The sequence below is a fragment of the Microcebus murinus genome, chromosome 4 (assembly GCF_040939455.1).
Source record: "Microcebus murinus isolate Inina chromosome 4, M.murinus_Inina_mat1.0, whole genome shotgun sequence".
Classification (NCBI taxonomy): Eukaryota; Metazoa; Chordata; class Mammalia; order Primates; family Cheirogaleidae; genus Microcebus; species Microcebus murinus.
Window position 1 is genome coordinate 13,421,710 of NC_134107.1, and position 18,974 is coordinate 13,440,683.

Genomic DNA, 18,974 nt, shown 5'->3' on the forward strand with positions numbered 1-18,974 from the left:
CCTGCCTCAGCCTCCCCGTAGCTGGGACTACAGGCCTGCGCCACCATGCCTGACTAATTTTTTCTATTTTTAGTAGAGAGGGTGTCTCACTCTTGGTTGCAGTATTGTCCTCAAGTGATCCTCCAAGTCTCGGGCTCCTAGAGTGCTAGGATTGATTACAGGTGTGAACCACCGCGCCTGGCCTACTCCCACTCTTCCTACTGGCATCTGTGCAATACACTATGGGCCCAGAGAACATTTTATCCTCTTCATTGTAAGTCGACCGTAGTGTTCAGGCTAAGAACACCATGACATTATTCCCACAGCTCCTAGTTCTCTGACGCCACCATTACTGAGCCAAGAGCCACAGAATCATTAGAGGATTGGAGCAGTAGGGCATCGTGGAATTTCTGAGAGAAGAAGGGACTTTTCAGAGGCAGCTGCAGTTCAGACGCGTGGCTATTGCCCACGGTTACGTCAGAGTCTGGTCTAGGACCGGGGCCTTCAGGGTACCACACCAGCTTGTTGTTTCTCCTTTTCCCGGTCATCCTGCTGCGGGAGCGACCTATTCTCAGCTCAGACACAACACTGCGCGGTTGCCCAACTTGCGCCCAGATGGAAGAGCTCCGCGGTCTTGTCCCTACTGCCTAGTCCCCGTCTGCCCGCGGCCTCAGGTAGGACAAGCTCCGCCAATCCAGAGGGTTCGGAGGCTAAGAAGGCGGGACGACCAAAAAAAATTTAGGAAGCGCCAGCCAATGCGGCGCCTAGCTGCGTGAGCGACGTCCGCAAGCACCCATTTGGAGAGCGCATATGCTTAGTGCACTAGCGGACCAATCCGTGACGGAGGAAGGCGAGTTTGAGCCAATTAAAACTGGGAAGGTGGGAAGGGGCGGAGCTCGCCCGGTGGCTGCTCGGTGGTGGGTGAGGGATCGGCTTTCTCTTCTAGTTACCATCCTGGGAGTTCTTAGCCCCTGGAATGCGAGAGGGAGAGGCTCAGGGAGTTCCCGGAGTGAGGCGTAGATGCATCGCCCGGGAAGGCTTGGGGACGAAACAGATTCTTAGCTGAAGGAACTGCTAGAAGCTACCGGGTGGGCATCGAGGAAGCTGAGGCTGGTCGGGGGGCGGGACTTCCGGGGGCAGGGCCTTTTCGATACGGGGGCGGGGCCTTCCGCGAAGGTTAGGCTGACAGGGCGGAGCTAAGAGGAGATCTTTGGGTGTGACCTAGGGGATAAAAGGGCAGTAAATTAGATTGTCTTGGGGTGGCAAGCAATAGTTAAGGGCTGATGTTAAGGTTGCTGGGGAGGTTACCTACCCTAACCCACTGTCCTCTCTTCCCAGGGAGCCACTAGTGGAGACCTTTTTTGGGCCCCCTTCCCTTCGTGGGGTGCTATGGAGTTCCCAGAACACAGTCAGCAGCTGCTGCAGAGCCTCCGGGAGCAGCGGTCCCAGGGTTTCCTTTGTGACTGCACCGTGATGGTGGGTAGCACCCAGTTCTTGGCCCATCGGGCTGTGCTGGCCTCCTGCAGCCCATTCTTCCAGCTTTTCTACAAGGAGCGGGAATTGGACAAGAGGGATCTGGTGTGTATTCACAATGAAATTGTCACGGCCCCAGCCTTTGGGCTGCTTCTGGACTTTATGTATGCTGGCCAGCTGGCCCTTAGAGGGGATACCCCTGTGGAGGATGTGCTGGCAGCTGCCAGCTACTTACACATGAATGACATCGTCAAAGTGTGTAAGCGGCGGCTACAAGCCAGGGCCCTGGCAGAGGCGGACAGTACCAAGAAGGAGGAAGAAACCAACTCACAGCCCCCTAGTTTGGAGTTTTTGTCCAACACTTCCCGTGGCCCCCAGCCTTCATTGGCATCCGCTGAGACATCAGGCCACTGGGGCAAAGGGGAATGGAAAGGTCTGACTGCTCCCTCACCTACTGTCCGTCCTCCAGATGAGCCACCAGTGTCCGGTGGGGCTGACACTACACAGCCTGGCACGGAGGTTGATTCACCACATCTACGGGCTCCTCCCCAACCAGTGGCTGATGTCTCTCTTGCCAGCCCCAGTAGCTCCACAGAGGCCATTCCTGCAAACTACTTTTCTTCTGGTCTCCCAACAGTTTCGTTAGAGCCCCTGACTCCTCTTGACGTGGGTCCTGAGAGTCTGAGGGTGGTGGAAGCAAGGGATCCTGGAGGACCACTGCAAGGCTTCTATTCCCCAGCTTCAGCTCCGGCTCCAGCCCCAGCCCCGGTCTCAGTCTCAGCCCCAATTCCATCCCAGGCTCCGGCCCCAGCTGAGGCTGAGCTGGTCCAGGTGAAAGTAGAAGCTATTGTGATCTCTGATGAGGAGACTGATGTGTCAGATGAGCAGCCTCAGGGTCCTGAGGGACTGTTCCCACCTGGAAGAGCAGTGTACGGGGGACAACCCACCCAGGCGGAGGCTTTTGAGGAGTCAGGGGCAGCAGGACTGGAGGAGGTGGGGCCAAGTGACCACTTCCTGACTCCAGACCCTCATCTACCCTACCATCTCCTGCCAGGTCCAGGGCAGTATCATCGAGGACTGGTGACCTCACCCCTGCCTGCACCCCCAGCCCTGCATGAGCCACTTTACCTGCCTTCTGAGTATGAAGCAGCCCCAGGAAGCTTTGGGGTTTTTACTGAGGATGTTCCCACCTGCAAGACATGTGGGAAGACCTTCTCATGCTCTTACACACTACGGCGACACGCCACAGTGCACACACGTGAGCGACCCTATGAGTGCCGCTATTGCCTGCGCAGCTACACACAGTCAGGGGACCTCTACCGCCACATCCGCAAGGCTCACAATGAGGACCTGGCCAAACGAAGCAAACCAGATCCAGAGGCTGGCCACCTTCTAGGGGTGCAGCCCCTCCCTGGCTCCCCAACAGCAGACAGACAGAGCAGCAGCGGTGGAGGGCCACCCAAAGATTTTGTACTTGGGCCCAAAAGCTAACTTTTAGGGGAGCATGAGCTGATGCTAGGCCTGCTCTTCCCAACCTTAGATGGCAGCACAGAAGGTTGGAGGCATCACAACACTCTTTCTGGGTAATAGAATGAAGGTTTTGTCCAGGCCAAAGGTTCCCACCCTTTTATTTGCTCAGTTAAGCAGGACTTTATGTGACATAGCATATCAATTAGCTCTCTTCAAGGGTATTGGAAGTTTTCCTGAGGTGTAATTGCTTCTTGCTCCACATTCTGGAATATTAAAGCTAGCAGTGAACCTATCTCTTTGAACTGGTGTTGGCTGGTTTCTTCCCAAAACCTGCATGCCTTCATACCTATTCTTCTGTTCTTTTAGGAATCTAACATCTGTATTTGGGGTAGGGGTGGGGGTCAGATTGCTTTTAAAGAAAAAAGTGACATAGGCAGAAGGTAATGTCCCTTTACTTAGGAAAAGTATACAAATTAGGGAATCTTAAACAATTATGGTTTATTATTGTAGTTGAGCTCCTGTGTTCTGGGATGTATTGGGTACTTCATATAAATACTTGTTTAACTCTCAACTTTATGAGGTATTAGTGTCCCATCCCACTGCCCCCCTTTCTTTTATATTAATTGTTTCTGGGTCTTTTGGCTAAGATTAAGTGCAAAAATTAAAGTTAATTTGTTCAAGATCACAGAGCTTAGTTAAGGGCCAAGCCAGGATTCAAACCTGGCTTGTGACTCCAAACCCATTCAGGCTATCCTGGTTTAAAACATTGTTGAAGGTAGTAAACCAAGAACTAGAAGTTGTTTTACTTGTTTATTTATTTTTGTCCTTTTGAGTGTTTGGCTTTGTTGCCTTGTTACCTCTGCTGTCCATGTAGAGTAGAAACAGCATTTGTTGATTGTTTCAACAACAGATACTGTATTGATAGCTTGAAACTTTTGCCTACATGTTGTGAATATGAATTGAGGTCTCTGAAGTTAAGGAACCAAAAGGCCCAAAACAGTATAAGGACCATGCTAACAGATTAGTGGGGGTGGTTGAGGGCCTATGGTGCTGTGGCAATGACTGGCAGCTTGGGAAGTTAGAGTACTCACCTAAGGTCACACAGGTGGTTACTGACAACGGAGATAGCAAAGAAATGGGAGTTTGTGGTGTTGATGTGGGATGGGGACAAAAAGAAGAGCTCTAAGAACGCGAGAGAAGGGTCTGGCCCAGCCTGTGCTATAGGATGGACTAGGTAGGCCCACAGGGGTTCCCAACCTTTTTGGCACCAGAGACTGATTTCATGGAGGACAATTTTTCCATGAATGGCTGGGGAGGAAGGGCAGTGGGCAGAGCTCAGGCAGTGATACAAGTGATAGGGAACAGCTGTAAATACAGAAGCTTCCCTTGCTCGCCACTCACCTCCTGCTGTGGGGCACCTACCCCCCACCCCTCACCTCCTGCTGTGGGGCACCTACCCCCCACCCCTCACCTCCTGCTGTGGGGCACCTACTCCCCACCCCCTTTCCTAAGTTTCATGGAAGACAATTTTTCCAAGGACTGGGGGGGGGGCGCAGGAGGGGGGATGGGACAGTGGAGCCACAAACCAATACTGGCCAGAGGCTGGGGGTTGGGGACCACGGAGGTATGAGTTTCCCTACAAACCCTTTTCTCTCTGGCACATAAGAACATGAATACAAATAAAGCAGGAAGGAAAACAGAAAAAGGGGAAGATACAAGTAAATTTTCTGAATTTACTTTCTCTTTTTGGGTCTGTATGTCATGTTCAGCACTGTAAACTCTTACTAGCAAGTGACTATTTTTGAGTTATAGAAAGAAGAGCAGAGCAGCAGTGATTTGGCCAAAGAAAGCTCCTTAACTAGGGCTTGTGGGAAGCAAAAGTTGATGATACTTAATATTTTCCTGCTGAAAGAGTGAATTCTACACCTTTCACAATCCTTGCGTTGGAATTATCTTCTAGTTTATCTTTTAAATGGCTTCTACTTTTATTTGTGCAAATACATTACTGCCTTAATCCCTTGGTGAAACAAGGCAAGATATAAATTAATGCAATAAAATTTTTTCTAGCTGAGTGGAACACCTTTTTCAAAGTCTCTAAATATCAAATGAAAATGCCTATAAGAATCAGTTGTCCTTAAAAGGGTGGATTTTACGGACTGTGAGTTATATCTCAATTTAAACACAACCACAAATACAAAGCAGAAAAAAAAATTGGTTGCCTCCAAACATCAGTTCCTAAAAGCAAAGCATAATAAATATGTCTACATGTGTATATAATGTATATACTTTTTCTAGACAGTCTGGGGAACACAGTAACATTGTATCATTGTATTGATCCAGTCGTGGTGACATGTAACACTTAACTAAAGAAGCTCTGTTCCTGGGGAGATTCTCAAGGAGCAAGCATTTGCTTTTAGTTCCCAAAAAGAGCATTCTTCATTGTAGGTGGCTTCATTGTAGGTGGTGGTCTATTTGCATGATTTTTTTTTTTTTTTTTTTTGAGACAGAGTCTCACTTTGTTGCCCAGGCTAGAAGGAGTGCCTTGGAGTCAGCCTCGCTTACAGCAACCTCAAACTCCTGGGCTCAAGCAATCCTTCTGCCTCAGCCTCCCGAGTAGCTGGGACTACAGGCATGCGCCACCATGCCCAGCTAATTTTTTCTATATATATTAGTTGGCCAATTAATTTCTATTTATAGTAGAGATGGAGTCTTGCTCTTGCTCAGGCTGGTTTTGAACTCCTGACCTTGAGCTATCCGCCCGCCTCGGCCTTCCAGAGTGCTAGGATTACAGGCGTGAGCTACCGCACCTGGCCTAATTTTTCTATATATTTTTAGTTGGCCAATTAATTTCTTTCTAAGTTTTAGTAGAGACGGGGTCTCACTCTTGCTCAGGCTGGTCTCGATCGCCTGACCTTGAGCAATCCACCCGCCTCAACCTCCCAGAGTGCTAGGATTATAGGCATGAGCCACCGCGCCCGGCCTGGGGTTATTGGTTATATATTTTGAGGGTCTATAGTTTGCTGATTGCATCCCCTCCCCATAGTTCCATTTAATATGTTCCTCTATCCAAAGGTTCCTTTAAAATATGTATTTAAATAAAATATTCACTATTAGTACAGGTAATATGTGGTTTTGGCAAAATTGTGAAGGTAGTGGGTATGAGTCTGGGAAACATTGTCTCTGTCTCTCCTGTGCCAAAGTATGATCCTTTACATCCATATGAATGCTTTCTCTTCACTCAAATCTTCAAATCCTGGCTGGAAATAAGTAAGGATTGGTTAAGTGAGCAGTATCTCCCTTCACAACTTCTGAATACAGAGATTTGAGTACTCTCTGGCTGATTCCTTCAGTATATGGGCTTCTCAGATCTCCTTAAGAACTGCATCAAACTGTTTACTGTTGTCTGCTTTCCTGTTCATGAACCTCTCTGTGAGGAGCTGGGCTTCAAAATAAAAACTGAAATATAAGCCTGATCACTGTGCTCTCTCTTAGCAGCACAAATAAAAGGGTTAGTGTAATAAATTTCTAAAATGCATTTTTAAATATCAGTTTTATTTTTTCCCCACTGATGCAGAAGATAGTTTACTGTAACATTAAGTCTTTGAAATAAAAAAAGGGAAGAAAACGAAAATCAGAAAGCAACATCAGCCCAAAGCAAATAAAACATGCAACCATGATGAAAAAAAAATTTTTTTAAGGTGTGCACTTTTATTGAACTGGTCTCAAGTCAGTGTACAGGTAAGCCCTGGCTGCCTCTATACCTCCACCCACTCCCAGGGAGACCAAAAGCCTTCAAACGTCTAAAGTTGGGGCACAAAAAGGGGGCCACAATGGCTGCTCATTCAAAATAAAACAAAATAAAAGAGTATTAAGGTGAAGATTAAAAAAAATTTTGCATTACATAATTTACACAAAAGCAATGCTGAACCATGACGAAATTTTGTCAATAAACCTAGGTTTAGCAATTTAAAAAGCTTGGATAAGGAATAATGTATAGGCAGGAACAAAGAAGAGTCTAGTTCATTTGGAGAGTGGGTGTTATTGATAAAGGACTAAGGTTTTGTTTTTTTCTGAAATCTGTCTGTGGTTATTTGATGGCTAATGACACATACTTATCACCTCCACTGACAAAGGCAGAGGGGTGTTATAGAGTCTCATCTACTACATAGGACACACGACATCAGAGACATTATCCACAACAAGTAAACGGAATGACAAAGGAGCTTCTGGTTGATGGAGCCTTCCACTGAGCCAAGACTGCACCAGATCTGCAACCTACAACCATGCCCAAGCCAGCTTCTAGAGAGTTCCATCAGGTGCTTAAAAGGCACTAAGCAAGAATAGCCCTTCCTCATTGTCTTCCTTCTCTGGAAGGACCAGAGCTCTTACAAACTACAGGGTGACAGATAAAGAATAGATTTATGTTTTTACCCTGCTCTGTCTTTCCTATGATTTTTAGAGAAATGAGCATACTATAGATATATACCTATTAAAAATTAAAATGTTCTGTGAACACTATACTCTGTAAAACAAAACAAAAAAAGAAAAGAAAAATGTTTACTTGGTTTTTTTTTGTCATTAAATAAATACTTTTTTATCTTAAACTCCTGGGCTCAAGTGATCGTCCCACCTTGGCCTAGCCATAGTGCTAGGATTACAGGTGTGAGCCGCTGTGCCCAGCTTAAATAAATACTTAAATGCTTGACTCCAGAGGTTTTAAAATAGTTTAATGAAAAAAATAAGTATACTATATTAATGATCTGTGTATGAGCAATAGTAAGAAAAAAGTAGGGAATCAGATATTTTTGTAGATATTTTCAAGAATCTGAATGTGTGTGGAATGTTAAAGAGATTAAGGAATTAATTTAACCAAAATGCTTAATCTAAAAACTTTCATTTTAATACATTTGGGCCTAATTTATAATTGTCTAGTTTCCCAAAAATATAATTCTCAGTTAGGCTTTGGGCAACTGAGAAAACAAAGGGAAGAAATCTCTTTCTACCTATCATTATTTAATCCTCTGGTAGCCTTCTCTGAATATGAATACATCTAACAACATCGATTATTGAAATCTATGTCAGAGATATGATTGAGTTCACTCATAGCTGATGAATGTCTTCTTTTTCTTTATTTTTAAAAAGTGTCAGCCTTGCACAGGGGCCATGCTAATCTTCTTTGTATCGTTCCAATTTTAGTATGTGTGCTGCAGAAGTGAGCATGCCGCTGAATGTTTTCTGATTGTATTTCTCAAGGCAAATATCCCCAACATCTATTGAAAGCTATACAAATATATAGATTGACAGACAAAAAGACACACAGACTGTATATGTAGTAAAGAGTTTGCAGAACTGAAAACAAAACAGAAATCCACCTGGGTCAGAGGTATAGGGTTAATTTCTCTTGCTGAGGCTCAGGTTTCCCCTTGATGGGTGTTAATAGTCCACCTAACTTCAAGCGAAGGAGCATCTTTCTTCTTCGTTAACCAAACATGCCCAGGTAGAGCTGTTTCTCTTTCCTATGGTAGCTGCTGAGTTCAGACTGTGTCAGCTGGAGGTACCGCTGGACATTGGCATCTTAGAAGATAATGAGAAGGCAATTAGAGACAGTTAGACCAAAACTGCACCTTAGGACAAGAGGACTGTTAACACACTCCCACTTTTTTTTCTCTCCAAGATCTGAATGTATCAAAATCATTCTATGCAATAGTAAGTCTCATTAGTTAATACCACTTTGGGTTTTTTAAAAAATCTCTATACATGGCCGGGTGCGGTGGCTCATGCCTGTAGTTCTAGCTCTCTGGGAGGCCGAGGCGGGCAGATTGCTCGAGGTCAGGAGTTCGAAACCAACCTGAGCAAGAGCGAGACCCCGTCTCTACTATAAATGGAAAGAAATTAATTGGCCAACTAAAAATATATACAAAAAATTAGCCGGGCATGGTGGCGCATGCCTGTAGTCCCAGCTACTCAGGAGGCTGAGGCAGGAGGATCGCTTGAGCCTAGGAGCTTGAGGTTGCTGTGAGCTAGCCTGATGTCATGGCACTCACTCTAGCCTGGGCAACAAATCGAGACTCTGTCTCAAAAAAAAAAAAAAAAATCTCTATACAAGGCTGAACTGCTTGTTAATTTTATAATGAAAGGGAGATTTGTTTTGTTTTGTTTTTTGTTTTTGAGACAGAAACGCACTCTGTTGCCCTGGCTAGAGTGCAGTGGTGTTACCATAGCTCACTACAACCTCAAATTCCTGGGCTCAAGCCATCCTCCTGCCTCAGCTTCCTGAGTAGCTGGGACTATAGGTACATACCACCACACCCAGCTAATTTTTTCTATTATTAGTAGAGATGGGGTCTTGCTCTTGCTTAGGCTGGTCTCAAACTCCTGACCTTAAGCAATCCTCCTGCCTCAGTCTACCAGAGTACTAGGATTACAGGCATGAGCTACTGTACCTGGTCTTGTCTTGAGAGGGAGTTTGATGAAACAGTTATTATAACTATAGCAGAGGCCAGGCGTGGTGGCTCACGCCTGTAATCCTAGCACTCTGGGAGACCGAGGCGGGTGGATCACTCAAGGTTAGGAGTTCGAAACCGCCTCAGCAAGAGCGAGACCCCATCTCTACTAAAAATAGAAAGAAATTAATTGGCCAACTAAAAATATATAGAAAAAATTAACTGGGCATGGTGGCACATGCCTGTAGTCCCAGCTACTCGGGAGGCTGAGGCAGAAGGATCGCTTGAGCCCAGGAGTTTGAGGTTGCTGTGAGGTAGGCTGATGCCACGGCACTCTAGCTGGGGCAACAGAGTGAGACTGCCTCAAACAAAACAAAACAAAACAAAAAAACTATAGCAGAGCCTCTAGCCTGTCATCCTAGCACTCTGGGAGGCCGAGGCAGGTGGATCGCTCAAGGTCAGGAGTTTGAAACCAACCTGAGCGAGATCCTGTCTCTACCAAAAATAGAAGAAATTGACAAAATAAAAATATATAGAGAAAAAATTAGCCGGGCATGGTGGCGCATGCCTGTAGCCCCAGCTACTTGGGAGGCTGAGGCAGTAGGATCACTTGAGCTCAGGAGATTGAGGTTGCTGTGAGCTAGGCTGATGCCAGGGCACACACTCTAGCCTGGGCAACAAAGTGAGACTCTGTCTCAAAAATTAAATAAATAAATAACTATAGCAGAGCCTCTAAAGATACTATTCACATAGGTGGCAGTTCATCTATGACAGTAAGAAATATGAACAAATAGCTTATATTGTATATCTTTATTAATTCATACTGGCATTGTCATTCATTTAAAACAGTGAGATTTTACTGCATTGCTACATGTTTGGGGGCCCTCTGCTTTTAGCATCCAGTGGCTGCTGTAAGCCAGAATGCAAAAAGGAAGACACTTTTCAGCGCTGAACCAACCAACATAAGAATGAGTCTGTCCTTTTTCACAATATATTTTTTGCCTTGGAAGCAAAGCACCAAGTCTCAAATTTTCCATCAGTAGGCCTGCCCTTTTTCTAGGTCGTACCTAAGGTTAGCTGAGCTATGGGACAAAATGATAGCTAAAGCAAAGGCCAGCCCCCAGTCAGAGAGCTGGCAGAATGAGGATTATCAAGTTTACTCACTGGGGTCCACAACTTATTCCAGTCACGCTCTTAAAGGCTAGGAACTGATCCTTGAAAAACAATGGTTTTTAAATCTATCATAGAGTAGGGGGGTGGCAGCAATTTTTTAATATATAAAACAGGCATGCAAACCTATATATGAAACAGGCATATATACATATACAGACACACATATATATATACATACATATACATATATACACATAAACATTTCCTGAGGATATACACAAAACTAATAATATTGCTTTTCTAGGGAGACAGGAACACAGGAGTGGAGAAAGGCCTGTTCATTGTATACCTTTTATTTATTTATTTATTTTTAAAGTTTCTGCATGTAACATTGTATACCTTTTAATATGTTTTGAATTTTGAACCAAGCAAATGTGTTATCTAATCAACGAAATCCATAAATTGAAAAAGTAAAATAAAACAAAAGCCCCTTTCCACAGATAACCACCTCGGCAGGACCATTTATTTCGTCCCTACCACTTGAGTCCCCTTTTTGCTCACCTTTAGGCTGCCTACTGACAGCTGCCAAGAGGTAGTGTCGAGCTTGGTCATAGTCCTGCAGATGGAAAGAGGCTACTCCAGCCCGATACAAGGCTTTGGCATTATCAGGCTGTCGTTCCAGGACTTTCTGACTGTATTCTCTCACTCGTTCGTAGTTTACTGGCTCCATCTGAAGGAGGCAGGCTAATGGGCCAAATGAAATGAGAGAAGAGGGAGGAGAGACTTATTATAGTGGGTTCCACTGGCCAGCTTAACACAATACCAAACACAGGACAGCATCAACAACATTCTACTCAAGTGTCTTCCGTGTGCCAGACACTCTTCTAGGTATTAGGGATACAGGAGTGAATCAAAGCTTTACATACCCTGTAGTCTACTTCAGTATCTACTGATCGCCTACTACATATCTAGTGTTGGGTTAGGCCTCACTACAAAACCATTAAGAATATACTCTTGTACCGCAACTTCAATAACAACAGTTGCCATTAATTGTGTGAGGAAATAACAAACACTGTACTGTGGTTTGATATACACTATTTTTTTTTCTTTTGAGACAGAGTCTCGCTGTGTTGCCCAGGCTAGAGTGAGTGCCGTGGCATCAGCCTAGCTCACAGCAACCTCAAACTCCTGGGCTCAAGCAATCCTCCTGCCTCAGCCTCCCGAGTAGCTGGGACTACAGGTATGCGCCACCATGCCTGGCTGATTTTTCCTATATGTATTAGTTGGCCAATTAATTTCCTTCTATTTAAGTAGAGATGGGGGTCTCACTCTTGCTGAGGCTGGTTTCCAACTCCTGACCTCAAGCAATCCACCCGCCTCAGCCTCCCAGAGTGCTGGGATTACAGGCGTGAGCCGCGCCGCGCCCGGCCTAAACTACCTTGTTTAATCTTTTTTTTTTTTTTTTTTTTTGAGACAGAGTCTCGCTTTGTTGTCCAGGCTAGAGTGAGTGCCGTGGTGTCAGCCTAGCTCACAGCAACCTCAAACTCCTGGGCTCAAGCAATCCTCCTGCCTCAGGCTCCCAAGTAGCTGGGATTACAGGCATGCGCCACCATGCCCGGCTAATTTATATATATATATATTAGTTGGCCAATTAATTTCTTTCTATTTTTTTTTTTATAGTAGAGACGGGGTCTCGCTCAGGCTGGTTTTGAACTCCTGACCTTGAGCAATCCGCCTGCCTCGGCCTCCCAGAGTGCTAGGATTACAGGCGTGAGCCACCACACCCGGCCTAATCTTTTTCAAAATTATTATTTTAAATTTTTATTTATTTATTTATTTTTCTATTTTTTCGGTTGGCCAATTAACTTTTTTATTTTTATTTTTAGTAGAGACGGGGTCTCACTCTTGCTCAGCCTGGTCTTGAACTCCTGAGCTCAAATGATCCACCTGCCTCAGCCTCCCAGAGAGCTAGGATTACAGGCGTGAGCCACCGTGCCCGGCCTTCAAAATTATTTTTTAATGTTTTTTACAGATGGGATCTGAATCTGTTGCCCAGCCTGGAGTACAGTGGTGCAATCATAGCTCACTGGAGCCTAGAACTCCTGGCCTTAAACAATCTTTCTCCTCAGCTTCCCAAGTACTGAGACTATAGGCACATGCCACCATACATGGCTAATTTTTTTTTAATAGAGACAGGTTTTGCTACATTGCCCAGGCTGGTTTTGAACTCCTGGCCTCAACCAATCCTCCTGTCTTGGCCTTCCAAAGTACTGGGATTACAGCACACCCATTCTCCTTTAACCTTTTCATCCATACTGTGAATTGATGTTACTATCTCCGTTTAATAGATGAAAGAAATCAAGGCTCAGAGAAGTAAAGTAACTTGTTCAAGATCTCACAGCTTCTAGGTAGAATGAGTATAAAATTTGAACCAAGCACTCTCTAACTCCAAAATCATCATCATTCTCAATGGCAATACAGTATATTACTTCACTATTCACTTGGATAATTTAAAGGGACCTCAAAATACAAACCTGCTTAGGAGGCAATGTTCAAGTCAATGTTCTGCCTTTCTACAATTAACAAGGGAAACACATTCCCTATTTCACAACTGTGGAAATTAAACATAGTATAGTTAAATTATGGTACTGAGAAGGACCAAGAATCAGGGCTGATGAAGACATTAAAAGGCCTGGGCTTATATTCACATCCTTTCTACAACATCTTCACCAAGTGGTTAAATGGTTTATACTTAGATATTTACCCAGGGGTCAACTAATCCATCACTCTACCTTCATTCATTTGACAACCAGTTATTGGGCACTGACCATGTGCCAGGCACTGAGCAAGGAACAGAGGATAAGAGGAACAAGGCAGACATCGTGATAATTAAATGCAACTTGCATCCTAGTCCCTAAGTGGGAGAGTGCAAGGAATAAACAATAAACAAGGAGATGTTTTGGTTTCATTTTTTGAGACGGTCTCACTCTGTTGCATAGGCATGAGGGCAGTGTCATGATAGCCCACTGCTACCTCAAACTCCTGGGATCAAGTGATCCTCTTGCCTCAGTCTCACAAGTAGATGGGACTACAGACACATGCCACCATGCCGAGCTAATTTTGCTATTTTTTCTAATTTTCTATTTTTGGTGGAGATGGGGTCGTTTTGTTGCCCAGGCTTGTCTTTTTATTGTTATTATTATTTTGTTTTAATTTCCTTTTTTGTGCATGTGCCAGTCAAATTTAGCAGTGGGGGGTTGAATACCAACTTTAGTGACACTAATGTTAATAAGTTCTGATAACCCACTAGCATTGGAGTGGGTTACCAGGGTTGTCTTGAACTCCTGAGTTCAAGTGATCCTCCTGTCTTGGCTTCCCAGTAAATGCATTTTATGTGAGGAAAATAAAACTTTGCTGGGCTAGAGAATGAATGAAGTCAGAGTGCTGTTTGCTTACAGAAGTCCTCTCTAAGAAAGCAACTTTTGAGCCAAAATCTGAATAACATGGGTCACTCAAGGGACCTTTTGTAGGCTCTCTTTTCTATCCCAAGAAAAGTGAGCCTACAAAGCCCGAAGGTGGAAAAGTGCTTTGAGCATTCAGTATATGGAAGAGCTAGGTCACTCAGGACCTGCAGGTGAGGGGCAGAGTTTGGATTTTCTCGTAAGTGTGATGAGATGCCACCAGAGGACTTTAGGCAGTGATACAAATCTGCCTTCATTATCTGTAAAACAGGGACAACCATAAGTACTTTGCAGAATTTTTGTGAAGATGAGAGATATGTAAATAAACTGCCAAACATGGTATAGGGACTCAATAAATGAAAAATTTTCTTTTCCTGTCTCCTTGCTAAGGGAAGAAAATTGTTAATTCAGTGAGTCTTTATGGAGCATTTAGCTCTAAAGACAGTAAGGCATAAACCCTACCCTCAATATACCTGGAGAGTCAAGACTTCTAAAAGCAACTCTAAAGCAGCTTGTTTCTTGATTTTTGGTCAATTCTCCAAAATGTATACTAGTCTTCAATAATGTACAGTATTCTGCAATAAGAACTTAAGCTCTAGAGTAAGACTGCTGGGGCTTAATTTTAGCTCCACTAATTACTAGCTGTTTGTTTCCTTAAATTTATTTCAAAAGATTGCTATGACACATAGGTTAATGTGTATAAAAGGCAATGTCTGCCCATGGCATTTCATAAATGTCACTTCTATGAGCCCTCCCTAACCATCCTCTTTAAAAGTGAATACCCGCCAGGTGTGGTGGCTTATGCCTATAAACCTAGCACTCTGGGAGGCCGAGGTGGGCAGATGGTTTGAGCTCAGGAGTTCGAGACCAGCCTGAGCAAGACCCCCATCTCTACTAAAAAAATAGAAATTAGCTGGACAAATAAAAAAATATATATATATAAATTAGCTGGGCGTGGTGGCACGTGCCTGTAGTCCAGCTACTCGGGAGGCTGAGGCAGAAGCATTGCTTGAGCCCAGGAGTTTGAGGTTGCTGTGAGCTAGGCTGACGCCATGGCACTCTAGCCCAGGCAACAGAGTGAGACTCTGTCTCAAAAAAAAAATGAATACTCCCATGCCTACGGCACTCACTATTTCCATTTTCCTATTTATCCTTTTCTATAGTACTTATCGACATCTAATATATTTTATATATATATCACTTCTTTTGTAATCTCCCTTTCCATGAGGACAGGGATGTTTATCTGTTTTATTATACTGTGAATCCTTAGCACTTAATAAGTAATTGTTGGATTGAATGAATGGAAACACTAGTTACTATAATTATTATTATTGTGACTTGAGTCTAAGAGTAGCCTTGGATACATAGTAAAAAAGAGGTTTTTATCAAACTACAGCTAAACAGTATTGAATTTTAAAACCATTTTTAGGCATGGCACAGTGGCTGAGAAGGCTGAGGTGGGGGGAAATTGCTTGAGCCCAGAAGTTCAAGGCTACAGTGAACTATGATCTCACCACTGCACTCTAGCCTGAGTGACAATGTGAGATACTGTCTCTTCAAAAAAACTAAAAAATATCTAAAAGTAGACCTAATATTCAATCCAGCAATCCCATTAATGGGTATTCTACTCAAAGGAAAATAAGTCATTTTATCAAAAAGTCACCTGCACTCAAATGTTTACTATAGCACAATTCACAATTGCAAAGTTGTGAAGTCAACCCAACTGCTTATCAATTCATGAGTGGATTTAAAAAATGTGGTATATGTATACCATGGAGTATTACTCAATCATAAAAAAGAATTAATGCCTTTTACAACAATTTGGATGGAACTGGAGACCATTATCCTACGTGAAGAATCTTTTTCTTTTTTGTTTTTTAAGAGATGGGGTCTCGCTCTTGCTCAGGCTGGTCTCGAACTCCTGACCTCAAGCAATCCTCCCACCTTGGCCTCCCAAAATGCTGGGATTGTAGGTGCGAGCCACCAGTCCTGGCATTTTTTTTTTTTTTTTTGAGACAGAGTCTCACTTTGTTGTCCAGGCTAGAGTGAGTGCCGTGGCGTCAGCCTAGCTCACAGCAACCTCAAACTCCTGGGCTTGAGTGATCCTTCTGCCTCAGCCTCCCGAGTAGCTGGGACTACAGGCATGCGCCACCATGCCCGGCTAATTTTTTATATATATATCAGTTGGCCAATTAATTTCTTTCTATTTATAGTAGAGACGGGGTCTCGCTCTTGCTCAGGCTGGTTTTGAACTCCTGACCTTGAGCAATCCGCCCGCCTCGGCCTCCCAAGAGCTAGGATTACAGGCGTGAGCCACAGCGCCCGGCCTTTTTTCTTTTTTTGGTGAAGAATTTGAAGAATAGGAAAACAAACACCGCATGTACTGGCTATTAAATTGGAACTAACTGATGAGTACACATGTGCACAGAGGGAAGTAAAACTCAGTGGAAATCAAGTGGGGAAGGGGGAGGGGAGGGGGCAAAAACACCTAACAGGCACAATGAACACTATTTGGGTGATGGGCACACTTACAGCCGTAACTCAAGTATAACAAAAGTGGTCCATGTAACCAAAAACATTTGTACCCCCTTAATATTTTGAAATAAAAATGAAAAACAATAATTTTTAAACTAATAGGAAGTGTAAGAACTAATCCTAATAATTTCTATGCCTCAACTTGGACTGTTAGGAGGTTCTAATATACTGCAAAATAATTTAATTAGCTCTGTGGTTATTATGCCTGCCATAGAACGGATCTAAGAAGTCTCCCTTTTCTTAGCCGGTTAATCGTGGTGATACTATGCTATACTAACTATGGCATCCATATCTCCACCCAAGGGCATCTGGAGCTGGAAGATACTAGTTATCCAAATTAGGTGATTTACAGGAAAGACGAAAATGAAGAAAAGCTATAAAAACCATTGAATATAAGTGATCTACACCACCAGCTAAAGCAAGTAACTTGTTTCCCAAGAAGCTGTGTTTTAGCAAACTCTCCAGGTGAAGTCTGAGAAGCCGTAGTCTACAGCAGCTCGATTAGAGCCCTACAGATTGGAAATGTATTTCAATTAATGGCAGAATAATTGAGTAACAGAAAAAGAACGTCAGTGTTTTCTCCGATATTTACACACTCATGTTCCTGCACTGATGTTTTGTTTTTTTTTGAGACAGAGTCTCACTTTGTTGCCCAGGCTAGAGTGAGTGCCGTGGCGTCAGCCTAGCTCACAGCAACCTCAAACTCCTGGCTCAAGCAATCCTCCTGCCTCAGCCTCCCAAGTAGCTGGGACTACAGGCATGCGCCACCATGCCCGGCTAATTTTTTGTATATATATATATTAGTTGGCCAATTAATTTCTTTCTATTTATAGTAGAGACGGGGTCTCGCTCTTGCTCAGGCTGGTTTCGAACTCCTGACCTCGAGCAATCCGCCCGCCTCGGCCTCCCAGAGAGCTAGGATTACAGGCGTGAGCCACCGTGCCTTGCACTGATGTTTTTCTACCCACCCTTCAGCCCTGTTCTTACCAGCTAGATTGTTGTAGCAGTCTGTCTGGGTGGTTTGCAGTATGTTTTCTTGTTCAGGTGTGAGAGCCGGGCCCTGAGGCCCTAGGTTAGGTATCGGGGAGGGCAGACTTGGATCCAGACCCCGAAGCTGAAGCAGAGCTCGATGGTACCTACTCACAGCATCTCGGTACTTCCCTTCCCGGTAGCGCTGGTTCCCTTCCTCCTTGTACAGCTGGGCCTCCTGCAGGCGCTTCTCCATAACTCTTTGTCACCCAGTGCTCTTGCGAACTGGGAAGTGAAAGAGCAACTGAAGCTCTGGGGTTGGGAGCAAAATAACTGATTTTGGTAGCCGACTTAAGAATGCAGGAAAATTATCCTTCTCCAGGAGGCCCCAGCCCTTGGGACGTGAGCTTTGCTTGTTTTTACTAGAGCCACATCTCTCCTCTCTGCAGTTTTTCAATCTCCAGAAGTGTAGGAAACTATTTAGGAAGAGGATGTGAGAATAGTGAAACCAAAGATTAAGTGATTTCCTAACACAGGCGATTCCGAAGTAAGTCGACTCCCCCCCACCACGAAAAAGCAAAGGCCCTACTAAAGAATTGTGGCCGGCGTGCGAACGCCGGCAGAATTCGCTTCCTCCTCTTGGATACGCCCCCCTCTGACCTGGAAGTAGAAAGGAGTAGGCGGGGACTACTGCTAAAAGAAATAGGGAGAGCTTGCCTCCACTCCAGCTCTTTATTTCTCCTTATTCAACAAGCATTTGATGATGTCAGTGCCACAAGCTGGGAAACCGAGGTGAATGAGGCTCGTTCACTCCAACCCACAGGAGAGAGAAGGCCTTACAGCACCCCCATTGCAAGCCCACCAGGCGCCACAGCCAGTTCCTCGCCCTCTGCAGATGCTCAAGCCCGGAAGTCTCCTCCAGGGCTTCGGTTTACGGGCAGTAGCACGGAGAGGAAAGGGTCGAATCTCCTGACAGTTTGGTGCCTAACGGGTCGCGCGCATTTGTACCACATCGCCCAATCAGAAGCAGCGCCGGAAAAAAATAATCCCGCAGAAATGACCCCGCCTCCCCAGCGGACTAACCCGGAAAAAAAAAATCCCCTGGTAGTTCGGCCAATTGAAATAATCCGGACCATCACGGATGACCAATCAGAATGGCAGATGACGATTCAAGTTGGCCAATAACAAAGAAGAAAGGCGGGATCAGGATGTCTGTTGCTGGGTAGAAGTTGAGTCGTTGAGAGAAAAAGAGGGCTAGAGATTGCTGTATTCCTTGGTTCGAAAAAACTCTTTGGCTTACAGGCCAGAAAAACAATTGCTAGTAGGGTCTCATGTTGCAATAGCTTTCCTTTTGTTGTTACTCTCAAGAAGCTGCTGCATACAAGTCAGCAGAGGAAAGAGGCTAGCGGCGAGCCCTAAGGCCCCGGGGCAATTGAAAGTCAGACGGAAGTAAAGGTGGTCATAAAGTGGGAGGGGCGTAGGCTAAGGGAGCTGCGGACGGCTGCGCAGACCCGCCGCTGGAAGTACAGCA

The 18,974-nt window shown here is 44.6% G+C and overlaps 2 protein-coding genes and 1 non-coding gene across 5 annotated transcripts; 1 reads left to right on the top strand and 2 right to left on the bottom strand.

Annotated features, from left to right (window-relative positions):
- Positions 1-570: 570 nt before the first annotated feature.
- ZBTB3 (zinc finger and BTB domain containing 3) lies at positions 571-3,214 on the top strand. 3 transcript variants are annotated; one of them, XM_020286358.2, is made up of 2 exons: positions 571-653; positions 1,318-3,214. In XM_020286358.2, exon 2 carries the CDS (start codon positions 1,369-1,371, stop codon positions 2,941-2,943), a length of 1,575 nt encoding a protein of 524 aa, XP_020141947.1. In that variant the 5' UTR covers positions 571-653; positions 1,318-1,368; the 3' UTR covers positions 2,944-3,214. The 3 variants fall into 3 exon arrangements, with proteins under 3 accessions (XP_020141947.1, XP_020141948.1, XP_075857922.1); XM_020286359.2 differs by lacking the exon at positions 571-653 and adding an exon at positions 872-900; XM_076001807.1 differs by lacking the exon at positions 571-653 and adding an exon at positions 874-896.
- A 3,396-nt stretch (positions 3,215-6,610) lies between these two features.
- TTC9C (tetratricopeptide repeat domain 9C) lies at positions 6,611-18,501 on the bottom strand. Its single transcript, XM_012778207.3, has 3 exons — positions 17,462-18,501; positions 11,040-11,222; positions 6,611-8,496 (listed from the first exon to the last, which is right to left on the bottom strand). The coding sequence occupies exons 1-3, from the start codon at positions 17,697-17,699 to the stop codon at positions 8,402-8,404; spliced, it is 516 nt and encodes a 171-aa protein (XP_012633661.2). The 5' UTR covers positions 17,700-18,501; the 3' UTR covers positions 6,611-8,401.
- On the bottom strand, positions 8,032-8,142 carry LOC142870751 (U6 spliceosomal RNA). Its single transcript, XR_012919095.1, has one exon. It is a non-coding gene; the product is annotated as a U6 spliceosomal RNA (small nuclear RNA).
- Positions 18,502-18,974: the final 473 nt, after the last annotated feature.

What these genes read in the sequence shown, in the direction of transcription:
- ZBTB3 (XM_020286358.2), top strand. Translation starts at nt 1,369, where the DNA reads ATGGAGTTCCCAGAACACAGTCAGCAGCTGCTGCAGAGCCTCCGGGAG.
- TTC9C (XM_012778207.3), bottom strand. Translation starts at nt 17,699, where the DNA reads ATGGAGAAGCGCCTGCAGGAGGCCCAGCTGTACAAGGAGGAAGGGAAC. An exon ending in CTGCTACAACAATCTAGCTG is followed by an intron (nt 11,223 to 17,461) that starts GTAAGAACAGGG and finishes TTGGCCCATTAG; the next exon opens with CCTGCCTCCTTCAGATGGAG. An exon ending in TGTCAGTAGGCAGCCTAAAG is followed by an intron (nt 8,497 to 11,039) that starts GTGAGCAAAAAG and finishes TTATCTTCTAAG; the next exon opens with ATGCCAATGTCCAGCGGTAC.